The following is a 13433-nucleotide window of genomic DNA, read 5'->3' as shown; positions in this document are numbered from 1 at the left end:
AAGTAATATATTCAGTGTTTATTGGGCAAACCAAACATGCACTTTTGACCTGGATGTGTAGGTTAAAGCTTTCTGCTAACAAGTTGCAATTATAACTCGGTTGAAGCAGTTGATTCTCTCAAAAGCGATGAGCCTGACACATCCTGTTGCACACAAACAGAAACTACAGGAGCACATGCCCATCTTAAAATGTTTTCTTTTCACATCACATATTGCATCATAGAATGGTTTGGGTTGGAAGGGACTTTGAAGATCATCTCATTCCAGCCCCCCTGCCATGGGCAGGAATATCATCTGCTAGACCAGGTCGCTCAGATCGCCATCCAGCCTGGCCTTGAACACTTCCAGGTATGGGGCATCAAGAGCATCTCTGGCAATCTGTTCCTGTGCCTCACTACTCTCACAGTAAAGGATTTCTTCCTAATCCTTAATCTAAGCCTCCACTCTTGCAGTATGAAGCTGTTCACCCTTGTCCTGTGTGTCACTATGTGCCCAGTACAAAGCCCTCCTACACCTTTCAGTATTTCCCCAGCTTTTAGGGCATGACAGCCCCTCAGAGCAGCAATGAAATCACACTGACCAAGTGTCCTGGTTTAGGGCAAATTTGGGAGAGAATCGCCAAAGGGGGCCCCTCCAGAAAGCAAACCCACATGGCCCCTCCCCCCAACTGGTTTGGGAAGGATTCCTCAGAGAGAAGTGGAAAGAACCTGTTTATTTAGCAGGCACAGCACCCCCCAGCACACAAAAGGAACAATACCGGATGACACCACTCTTTCACCACTCTAAAAAAGATGACAAAATCAGAAAGTCTCTCTTGGGGGTGGTTGCTGTGTTCTCAGTCCCTCCGGTGCTGGGGCAGCTGCTGCAGCCACAGGGTGCAAACTCTCCGTGTTCCCAGGTCCCAGTCCAGAGCAGGTTCGAGTAGGTCCAAAAAAAGGGAAATAAGAAACAGTCCAGGAAAAAAATTGGACTGCTTATCTACTAACTAATGAGCAGGAGAAAAAAAGCGAGAACAAAGCAAAGCTGTCAACCCACGACAAGCAGAAGCAAGAGCAAAGCAAAACGCAAAGCAAAAACCAAAAGCAGCACTATGTACTGCCCTGTCTCTGCATCCCATCACCCGCCACCCATGGGGGAACATCTGATAAGAAACCAAAACAAAACTTTCACTCTTCAGAGCCAGTCTTGAAGGCACAGAACATAATATCCAGCATAAACAGAACACACGAATGGGGATACAAGCATCATAACCTCACCCTAGGACACTAGGTGACACTTTCATTGTACCATTTTTACACGACACCCATGTTACCCCACACTTATTCCCACAGAGGTTTTGAAGCACGAATTCTCGGGAACAGCTTCTCTTAGAGATGCCACAAGGGAATGCAAGAGAAACTTTAAAGGGTTTCAACCAGGCTAACTTAAAATAGCAATCCCAAAGATTGGCAGCTTAGATAGACTATTCCATCTCTAATTCACCAGCAGCTTTCTTCTGAAAAGTGAGAAAACCAGAATTTTTTTCCCTTTAGGAATCTCCAGCACTTCATGGCTGGGCAGTTACAAGCCTGTACCACCACACATATTGCAATGAAGGCTAAGCTCAACAAGAAAGGTACAGGCAAGGGATGGAAAATAACTATCAACCCCCACCTTTGAATGGCTCACATCCATTAAATATCTTCTCTTGCAAATCAGACCTTGAAGGAGAAGGGAAAGGGGCAGACATTACAGCAGCTTTCCAAGAGTCTTGTAACTGAATTTGAATGCTGGTGACTTTGCAAGGTAATGGGATTCAGGGACTAGATGCTGTAGCACAACTGATAAACCCTTTCAGAGCATTTTTAAAGTGCAAATTCATTAATCAACAGAATGCACTCTAGGACAGCTGATTGTTGTTTATGGATTTCAAATGAAGAATTCACTTTTTTTTTTAATCATTCAAGTATTAAGACCTCAGCATGATAATGAAGTGGCAAAGTTCAACAGCTTTGTTGTTATGCAGGAGGTTGAGTTAGGCAAGCAAAATACCTCTAAGCTACTGGACACGGAAAGGATTTATTGCTGTATGAGAAATTGCAGTTGCTTTGATATGACACAGATGTATCCAGCTTTCCTGACATTCCTGGGACACTCTAACCTTTTCAAAAAGATAAAATGCAAACCCCATGGTTTCCGTACTACTGAAGACAGGCTGCTGCTTGTATTCTAAATGCAACTTTAGAGTTTCCTGTAGGACAGAAATTTCAGTTCAGTCAGCTGTGACACAGAGCTTGCTTAGAAGAACGATCAACAACCAACAAACAAACAAAAAAAAAAAAAATTGAAAACTTAACATAGTCTCCCACAGCACCCACCACCACTCTTGCCAACAGGGAAAAAAACCCACCTGCCTGTCAGTTAGGAGACAGTGTAACATACCCTGAACAGCCCGATGGACACACAGTCTTGATATGCTGCCAAAGAATATTAAACCACGGCAGGTCTTTGAATGCATAGCACACACTTAAACAGACCAGCTCTTTGAAAGCTAAGAAAAATAAAATAATTGCCTCTAATTATTTTTAACACAACTTCATAAATCATTGATATTTTACTTCATTTACATTTTATTGAGTGTACATCAACATATTTATTTCAGGGGTGTGTTGTCGTTGCTGACAGAATAGCACCAGGCATTATTTCCTCTGTAGCATGGACTAAGGATAGCTTGTTGGCATACTAGGTTGGTTCTTAAGGTAAATAAATATTAAGTAATAAAAATATCATTCTCACCTTAATAACTCCACTCATACCAACCAGGTGTCTAGGTGCCTGCAACTGCTGGGTGAAGCTGCTGCAAAACACTGGTGACACAAAAACTCCCCTCAGCAGTACAAGTTGTGTGCACAGGAAAGGAAATAAGGACAGGACAGTAACTTTTAAAAAACCAAACACATGAACAAAGGAAACAAATTACCCTCAGCAATTTCAGCATCATCTGGAGAATCAGCATCATTTAAAAGACCATAAGAACATTAAGAATATTAACTGCAAGAACAATTAATTTAATAACTTTATTGAAGGAAACAAACAGCACTTGTAAGGGTTTCACTTCATTACAGAGAAAGTTGTCAGAAAAAAAGACATTTATCAAAGTAGAAATCAAACAATGTAAATACATAGAAAAAGCACATCAGCAAACACAACCAGTAACAGTATAAAACATTGCAAAGAATTTTTCCAAGTTCAGTTTTTATTTTACAAAACAATTCCACAGCTGGTAAAAAAATTTAGTCACATTACAGCAAGGCACATGGTTTTAAGACAATAAACTATTTGTGTGCTTTTACTCCAAAATGGTCATCATTTACTATGGTTGTAAACATCAATATTTAAGACAAACATGTTTAAACATCCTCCTCCTCCTCAGTTCACAACAGCACAGTGATGTCACTTTCAAGAACATGACTAAGTACCAAAATTAAGGAAGAGCTGTTTTTCGGAAGCTCGAGGCACACATAGAGCTCAACACACTTTCCTTTTAAAAACATGGTATCTGAAAAGAATTTCAACTTGTGGCAGAAAACCCTTTCTTGGTTTTCGTAACAGCTCATGCACAATCTTATTACTATAAATACTACATGAGATTAAATTGTTCACATCATCAGCCTTGAACCATTTCAGATAGTACCAGTATTCATAATGGACTTCATCACATGAAACAGAGCAAAACTTTGAAGTAGTAGAAAAAAAAAATTCCCATATTTCAATGTATAGAGTCTCAGTACTTTGGGAACAGATGACTACCACCCTCCCTATTTGCCTTTCTAATATAGCTGGAAAGTCAGCTGATCCAGGATATACAAATTTTCTGCTAGAACTGTACGGTAAGGCTGCTTGGTTGAGGTTATGTTATCTGTACAGCAAAAAGTGAAAAAAGTGGACAAATTGGTCAACAGGCTGAGCAAAAAGCACTTTCTGTTAGAACACCAAATCCTACTGAGATGGGGACCCAACATCCAAGAAGTTTCCTTAGAGAAGTCAGCCTTAAGTGCTGTAGGCAACTGAGCAACGACTTTGGGAAGGAAGGAGCTTTGTGATTCCAACCTAGAATAGAAGCTCTCTATTCAAGTAGAGCGCACAAAACAAACATTCCTGCCCTCAAGAACAGTGAGATGGAAAGCTTCAAAAATACCCACCATGCTTCCTGCCAAGCAGATAACTAAAGCTGATGATATCAAAACGTAACACAAAGTAGGTTTAATGACCGAAAAAAAAGGTATAATGAAATAATCTAATTCGGACTGAAAACTACTCAAGAGGGAATATTTATACAGTTTACTCCCCAGTTATGTAAAAATCATATAAAATAAAGTACTTCAGTAAAGGGGAAATTTCTTTTGCTGATAAACTGTCAACAGCCTCACTACAGCTATTTAAAAGTGAGTAAGAATCTAAAGAGTTTTGCTCTGGGAGAGCTATTTTAAATAAAAACTGTTTGTAGATGAAGCAACAAACCCTGAGGATGTTTCACATATTGGTAAGAATATGGCAAGTCTCTCCTACTGTCTGATGTCCCCAGGAACAGAATACAACACCAAAGGGCAACATAAACCCCAGTGGCACTCTTGTGATCCTTGTGTCCTTGCCATCTTCCCTTGAGTTCCCTTCCTGTAAGGGCACAATTGCTTAGCCTCATGTGTTGTGCAGTCAGATGAAGATTTGTTCTTCTCTCTTCCTGAATAAAAGGCTGTGAAGCTGGAATTAGAGTTTTAAACTGAGAAGAGAAGGGGGAAAGGACAAAAATCCACTTATGTACTATCTACTGGTATTTTCATAAATTTCCTACTTCTAATTGGCTGTGTTCACAAGAGCTAAAAGGTTCTAGTTAGCTGGAACTAGTGCATGTTGAAAAACTAATATTCACCATACCCAATAGTACTGTTCTTCCAGAATTGCCAGAGAGTCAAGCTACCAGAACTCTGCCCAAGCTGGCCAAAGAATAAACAAAAGGCATGTATTCCTCCTAATCTGAAGTAATCAAAAAAGAATCCCAAAAGTCAAATTCTGTTGTCATGGCTGCTGAACCTGGAATGATGATCAGAGTTAACATAACTTAGTTGGAGAGGGGAAGGAGAAACAATGGATACTGTGCTTGTAGCTTTTTCCAGGAACATTCAGAGATGCTAAAATTAAAGGAATATTGGAATGTAAAAGGCATTAGGATTGCATTTCAATTTCCCTTATACAAAAGGAATTCTGTAAACATTATCAAAGTCCTAAGAAAAGACTGGCACAGGTCCTTTGACTGATGTAAATTAGGTTTTGAACTTTGTCCCTGATAAAAAGTTTAGACACTTAGATCAGCCAGGGAAGAGAAGGATCAGTTTTCTTTAATTCCCAGTCTCTCTTGGGAATTTAACCAAACAATCTTTTCAAGAAGAGTAATAGTCAACAAATTTATTTCAACACTAACTTCTATATCTTGGGAGGTAAAAAGAGCACCAGGATGCAGTACTTGAATTTGCATAACTTGCATCCCAACATCAGTGCTGTCTTTCCAAGGTGGAATTTCCCTTTCAAATGCCTTTGCAACAGTAATTCTGGCACCGTGAATCCACAGAATACTTGTCAAAATCTCCCTTTCATAACCATCTACAAAGGGAATCTTGAATTTATTTATTTTAGAGGATCCTTACAGGTGGGTGGTACCAGGCTTTATAAATTATCAGAAGGACACTTAAATATAAGATTTTGGATTAATTAATTTCTTAGTAACTTTCTGGAAACCATAGAACTATTTGCCTTCACTGTGAGCTTATACTTCACAGCCAAGTAGGTTCAGATTTTTCCTGCATTAATGTCTTTGTGCTACAAGTCAGGAATACACCTGCCATGCAAACACAATGCTCTTAAACAACTAAACTCTTAGTAGATTGAGGAAGAGATGCTTCAGTTCCCACTAGAGTGCACTGGAAAACCATAATCTTAAACACTGGCTTCAGCAAGACAATATGGTAAGAGGAAAGGGGAAAGTAGTAAAACATTATCTCACACAGCAGAAGCAGGAATCTGTGCTCAGATATTACACTGACCACTGCAATGCCGCAGGAGTAAATGATTACACATAGCTCAGAAGATGAAGAGAACAGAGTGGCCTTGGAATTTGGATACAGACCACTCAGCACTTGTTTGGAGCTGGCAGAGGGATTGTTTCACGCTTTCCTTGCTACCACAGAAACAGAATATTGTGCTTTCTCCTCCATGCAGAGAAGTTCACTGGTGTATGCAAGAGTTTTAGCAGAAAGAAAACTGATTCCACTTACAAAGAAACAAAGAGAAATGTTGGAGTTTTAACTTATTTACAAGTTCAGAAGAGAATGTCTTCTCCCTGACCCAGACTGCTTAAAAACAATAGCCCACTTCCACCGTATGACAGTTTGTCCTTTGAGAAAGGACATACATAAATTATTTTAGTGCTTGCCTACCATGCCCCTTGCATTGCTCTTATGGTATGGAGGAGCTGGAGGAGAAGAGAAGCACCTCACTTCATGTGAAAAATGTCAGCTTCCTCCCTTGCAACCATGAGCAAGGAAAAAAAACTCAGGTTTCTGGTAGCTGAAAACATCAGTGGACCTTATTTTACGAGTGCTTTTCCAACAGGAACAAGATTTTTCAGATGAAAATGTCCCTTTCATGTATTTTAAAGAAAGACTATCAGTGTGGACTGAGAATTAAATATTTCATTAAAGATGCAAACATTTCATGGTTAGTCCAAAACTGTGTTTGGTTTTAGAATTACATCTTTTAGAAGTCTCATAAACCTAAAAGCTTTCAAGAGAGACAGGAAGAGAAAGAATACGAATATTCCATTATCTAAGGCAAAAAGTTCAAAGATTAAGTGACATAAGGCTATTTTAAAAAATCCCAAGTTGTTTCAACTCTAGAACTGGCACAGTTCCAGCAGAGCCAAGGTCTTCACTTACAAATTTCACACATTACTTTGAAACTTTTGCAAAACCAAATGCATGAATTTATGCAAGAATCACCATAACAAATTGTGGACCTCTGCCCAGCTCTTCTGCCAGACTGAATTTCATTTGATCACAAGCCCCCTGTCCCACAGACACCATTGCTTACAAACCCAAGCAAGTGCAGACACTGGGTGTAACATAAGGAGCTTCTAAGAAGCAGCTGAAAGGCACATGTTCAAGACAGAAGTAGGAAACTACACAGCACAGTGATCCAACACAGCTCCTAGAACTTTGTGAGGCATCCAGTATTCCTGTTAGGACAAACAGACTGAAACACATTTCTTCACAGCATCCCTACAGGCAGGAGAAAGAAAAAAATACAAGAGAATCAGAGTCACCCGAGTTACATGATTTGATAAGAGTCATTCCATGCTGCTATCCCACTGACACCAAGGACTGTAGAGATCAGCTGACCATGTATAAATTGCATTAACATGATTTGCATGACTACACAAATGCCTTAGAGACAAGCAGGTCTGCTCAGTGGCCACCTGCTGCGGAAGCGACACCTGCAAGGCTGCACTGAGGCAGGGCACTGCAGAAGGGTGGGGCAGGAGACACAGCTGTGCTCATAAAGAACAGCGCTCATGGGGGAGAACAGGACAAAAGGGACACAGAAGAATACACTTGCCTAGTAGCAGTTTGGACCAACATTCAGGCATTCCAAAGGTAAGCCTTATGCTTATACTAAATGCTCAGCATTTGGTCAGCAGGCTTACATATTCCTATGGGAAGCCCTCTCATTTTCTCCATTTGTGTTCTCCCACTAGAGAAAATGCTTATTTTCATTTTCAGATGTAACTACTTGTATTTCCTACACCATGGAAAACCTTCTAAAGCCACACATGACAACACTTCTCTAAGCTAATCTTCTGTAAGATTAAACCTCAAAATTACAAAGAGTAAGAGAGTAGAGAAACTTACCTTGCATATGGTATGAAGGAAATGCTGTACCTAAAAAGGAAAGATTTTGAAAGTTACTTTTCATGTCAGATTTTATTAGAATCACAAATAAGAACAACCCCTCTGATATTCTAAACTGCAAGTTACATAACCAAAATGAAGCTCTGAGTTTATGAGTAACAGGAAGGAGTATCCTTGCAAGCCATCTTAGCCCAGCCAGGGTATGAAACACTAGCACAAAATAGAGGCGGATGTTGTAAAAGCATTTTAAACGCAGCTCTCCTGCATCCAGTATTCTTCATGCTCCAACACCTACAAGTAGGCAAGATTAGCATTGAGGGCTGGCTAGGAGTCTATATCAGTTTGTGCACTCCTTTGGTGACCTTGCACAGACCATATGTTAACTTGAAGAACACTGACAGTTTGATTGGCATAACTGGGTCTCTGAATGAGACAAATTCAGGAGAGTGTAAAAGAGAAATACCAGATAGTAGGCAACAAACTGATTTAAAAGGGAAAAAAAAAAAAACCAAGCCCAGTTCAAGCTCAGAGAAATCAAAGGAACTTCCTCTAGAAATGGAGCCCTGAGCTCCATCTCCACAGCCTCTGTAGTGGTGTGAGAGACCATGAAGTGTGAAGAGATCAGCTCCTCACTGATGCATTGTCTTGAATCTAAGGGATTGACAAGGTAAAAATTTTCCTTCCACCTAACTCAACGTCAAAATCCCCTCACAATTCAGCTACTGGTGTCAGGTGCAACAGAAAGTGGAGTGTGTAGGGAGGAAATCACTCACCATGCCATGGCAAAAAACTGTAAGATGCAGAAAAGCAGCGCGAGTCCTGCCTTACGCCACTGGAAGGGAGAGGAGAAAGGAGGGGGAAAGAAACACAGCAGAGACAACAGTGTAAGAATCTTACTTTTAAAATATACTACATTTACATTAACTCCAGTTATATATACATACAGGACTCCAGTACTCACCCAGAAAGCAGAACACAGTGTTAGTATGAGACACAACTAGAAGAAAACAAATTATTTTAATTAAAAATAGAAACAACTCCAGTTTCTATAAATATTGCAACACTGTAATGAGGTCCTTCACAGAGACAGAAATGAATTACATAATTTCAGTTTTATTCAATTCTTCATCATAAGAGTTCCTCATATTTAAAAGTTTATTGTATTAAAAATGTTCTCGCTATTAGATTTCTTAAGTGAATTAAAGCAATCAGGAAATATCAGGGTGGTATCTCCAGAAAATTATTTTATGGCTGCAAAGGAGCAAGAGGAAGAGGTTCCTGAAGCTCTTTTGCAGGTCCCTACTCCATCCCACACACTTCTTGGTGTCACAGTCACACACACCATTTCATCATTTTGCATAATTAAGACTTTTCAAATACTTTTCAGTCACCATTCTTAGTCTTTCTGCTTCTGCATAGTTCCCGATGATTACATGGTTACCATGGCATTGAAGTTATGCCATTAATTAAAAGCTCACCAATTAAAACCATGCTACACTTTCAAGAACTTCAGTCTATTGCTTAGTAGCTCTCCTGTGCACATACTGAAGTAAGGCACAGTCATTCAAACAAGCACTTTTTCTGTTTTCAGAGTTGCACTGTGTCTTTCTTTACTACAGGTAAAATCTTGGGGAGTAGTAGGATCATCTTCTGCTTTAACCCTCAGATTTAACAGACACCTCCTATTAGTTTTCATTTTCAATTTAAGATATGACAGCTCATTTATCTATGATACATGCTGATAATTCATCTTCCTTCATCAGCATCTAACAGCCCTTAGATACACATGCGCCATTGTGCTACTAGAGAATATTATGTGCAATCTGCCAGAATGGAAAAAAACCCCATGTAGTACTGCAGACTCCGACACTAAGATATGCACTGCCAATGAAATCATACACTTGAGCTCAAACAGTACTGACCATAAATGCAGTTCTTTCATTAGTTTTAAGGTGGGGATATTGGTCTAAATACTGCATCATATATCTAATGACTGGCTTTATCGCAGTGAACAACATTCCAGGAATTCTTGTGACTCCAGGCATCCTGAATGCATACAAAACACACACACACACTACACAGCAGCTTCTTGCTTGGATCTGCAAGCATACACAGTCAATTTCTAAAGCTCTGCAGCATCTCTGGATGTGTAAAGAGAAATTGAGAAGTGCCAATGCAAGCAAGCACTCTGAAGATATTCAGACTGAAAATGGGAGTTTCATGCAAGTTACACCACCTTTCAACTTTTTGACTTGCCAGAAGCCAACAGGAAAGTTGCAGAGACAAAAAAAAACCTGTGTACTTTAAAGAAGAGTCAGTCTGAAACTTATCAGCAACTTTCAGACACAGAAACACACACAACACAAGGCTTGCTATAACTTCCATCTTCTGAAAATAGTACAATCCCAAGGGCAACTCCACTGAATGTTGAATTTGCAATTTCACTCTGTCATACAAGTTTCAAAACCTGAAGCTATCAGCCAGCTGGAAAGATCACTAATGCAAGGTTACCAAGGCACAGTTTCCCCAGCTGCTTTGTTACAAAGAGATGATTTTATCAAGGAAATACCAACACATTTATCAAGGAAATACCTACACTACCTATTTTATCAAGAAATACCTTGATATTTCTTGATGAAATAGGTAGTGTAGGTATTACCTACAGCTCCTTCAAAGCAATCAGACCCAATATAAAAAGACAAAATCATGCCAAACAAAATATCTAGCAATATCCATAGGACAACTTAGAAAAAATTTGCTTCCCATCATTCACTTCTTAGAGGACACATAAATATGATCTTGTGATCTCATGTACCCTAAAAAGCACATGCATGGTTCACACACACCAGCCACAGACCCTTAATGCTCATTTAGCTAAACAAGCTCAGTCTTGCCTAACAGAGAGCTGCTTTTCTGCTGCCACACTTACCCTTCCACTACAGCAGATGTGCAGCATTCAACAATTCAAGAAAAGACAAAAAAACACGAACGAAAAATCCACCCCCAGGCGCATCCTGAGCCATAGCTGGATCCATGGATATGAAAGGACTTCACAATAAAAATTGTTGCCAGGTTTGTATGAGTTAAAAGTGACTCCTTGGATACTTACTAGCATAACAATAGTAGCGATCAAACGTGTAGGCTCAAACATCCGCTTCAATTGTTTCACTGGTCCCATAAGAAACATAGTGCTGTGAAAAATAAGTCGAGATGAACATGGAAATGAGAAAGGCAAAAGTGAAACTCGGTAAGATTAAACTGTTTGCTGCCATAGGGGCATCAGTACGCTGTGTTGTTATGGCAATCAGTGCAGCAAAACAAAAGAAATGGGATTTTACAACGAGACCAAATCCTTTCTTTGTGCAAGGTATTTACAATTTTATTCACACTTGTTCCGTTAAAATTAACGGAAGCAGAGCACAACTATCAAGTTAGAAGCACAGGCCAAGGTCAGCTCCAATCAGATCATCCTTGACAGATGCTTTTCTAACTTGCTTTTCAAAAATCCTTTTAAAATCTGCTTTTCAAGAACACCATCCACAGAGGCTCTTCCATGGATTGCCAGGTAATCCAACTCAATTCCTCTACATAAAAGGCTGTTTTCATGCCTGCATCCATTCTCTGATCCCTTACCAGGTCTGCAGCCTCATTTAGGGCCCTGGTGATGGATACTGGATGAATTACACAAGGTGAAAGTTTCAACTGAAGTGATATTTCTGCCTCATATTCTATATTATTCTGCCTCATTAGCATATTTCTTTCAATTCCATCATTTATGCTTTCTTGCATCGTGCTAAGTTTCCACAATCACAGAAAGCTGGGCTTGTCACAGAGTATGCAGGGCTTTGCTTCAGGAACCTCAAAGGCCAGGAAGTCTTACTACATATACTTGCCCTGACAGACAGACTGCCCCAAACATACTCACCAAAACACACAGAGCACTGCCAAATGCAAAATGGCAAAGAATTGTTTTTATCTCGGGGAGAAGGAACCAACAAAATCAAAAAACCTCAATGCTTACAGCATGAGTATGATTCCTGTTTACTAATGAGCAACTTTTATCTTGAATGCATTACTAACAACAATTTAAAAAATTAAAATTTTCTTTACCATTTCAGAGCACTACTGGGGAAATGCTGTTCTGTAGAATTCAACAAGAAAATAATCTACAAAAGCAAATCTCTCGCAAATGCAACAGCTTCTACCACTCATGCACTATTAATCTGCTTTTGTTTCTCATGTGTATTAGGGAAATTATATATAAAGATTGTTACCTCCCAATGGATGCAATATTTCCCAGGGTATAAAACACAGCAAAGAGTACCAGCCCTTTCTTTGGTATCCATAGCAGACAACTACCCTGAAAAGGAACATTTAGAGAAAGGGGGAGGGGGAAATGAACAGGTTTTAAATTGAAACAAACATATATATCCAAGAAGTGTCACATCACGAAAGAACTCTTAAGAAAACTCCAAGCCAAAGTGCAGAATTACGCATACGAAAGTAAATCGCGTTTATTGGCACTCTTGTTAAGAGTCAGTGTATTCTATCTAACTGGAACCGAGTCAAAGGTCTCCACAGAGACTCGGAAAAATCCAGCAGCAGCATAGAGGGAGGCTCTAATTATCTGGGCTCCTGAAACTCAAATACTGAGGAGAATCTGGCAAAAAGCCCTTACCAAGATCGAACACAGGCATCCGATCGCAAAACACGCAATGAAACCTTTAATTCGCGTGCCCCAACCTAAGGAAGTCGCATCGATAACCTGGAAACGAGGAGAAAAACAAAAGCGAAAGTTCTTTACTTATAGCTCCTGCCTCCTACCGAGCGCGAAACCTTCCTCCCAGGGGCTGCCGCGCCGGGTCCCGTTCAGGCACCCTCCCGAGTGTCCCGCGGGAAGCGGGCCATGCCGCGGCTCCGGGACCCGCCGGGGCACCGCCCGCCCATGCCACCGGCGCCTTCTCGGGGGCGGATGCTCCGCCACCGCGCCGAGCACCCCGGGGACGGGCGGCCGGGTCCCCCCACCCGGCATCGGGGCGGCAGCGCTACCTCGGCCAGGCCGCTCGGCTCCTCCGCGTCACGGCCGCTCAGCACCCGCTTCAGCTTGTCCATGGCTCCGCACCCCGCCCGGCCGCCCGCCCGGCCGGAATGTCCTGCTCTGCCCTTCCTTTCCCTCCCCTCCCCAGGGACTACCAGCCCCGGCAGCCACCGCGCCCACCTGCATGCCACAGGTAGGGGAAGGCCGGCGGGGCGGCGCGAAGACTGCCGGGGACTGTAGTCCAGTTGTCATGGATCCTATCTCCTCCCAGCACTTTCCACTCCATGGTTTGGCAGTAGCAAAACTCGTTTTATAGTCAGTGAGGTTTCATTTTAATTCCACGACTGTGGCTCTTTTCCCGTTCACTTTATTTTTATAATGAGCCTAGCAGCCTCCTGACAGACAAAGCTATCTGGATGCAAAGTTCTACTAGCAGCCAAAATTCAGCATCACAA

General features: G+C 41.0%; 1 protein-coding gene across 1 annotated transcript; it reads right to left on the bottom strand.

Moving 5' to 3' along the window:
- Positions 1-3042: 3042 nt before the first annotated feature.
- Positions 3043-13154, bottom strand: SFT2D2 (SFT2 domain containing 2). Its single transcript, XM_059493433.1, has 8 exons — positions 12990-13154; positions 12619-12705; positions 12215-12300; positions 11050-11131; positions 8902-8937; positions 8714-8772; positions 7941-7970; positions 3043-7310 (listed from the first exon to the last, which is right to left on the bottom strand). The coding sequence occupies exons 1-8, from the start codon at positions 13050-13052 to the stop codon at positions 7271-7273; spliced, it is 483 nt and encodes a 160-aa protein (XP_059349416.1). The 5' UTR covers positions 13053-13154; the 3' UTR covers positions 3043-7270.
- Positions 13155-13433: the final 279 nt, after the last annotated feature.

Source organism: Ammospiza nelsoni, chromosome 2 (genome assembly GCF_027579445.1).
Source record: "Ammospiza nelsoni isolate bAmmNel1 chromosome 2, bAmmNel1.pri, whole genome shotgun sequence".
NCBI lineage: Eukaryota > Metazoa > Chordata > Aves > Passeriformes > Passerellidae > Ammospiza > Ammospiza nelsoni.
The sequence above is the reverse complement of the archived record's forward strand: the minus strand, read 5'-3'. Positions and strand labels throughout refer to the sequence as shown.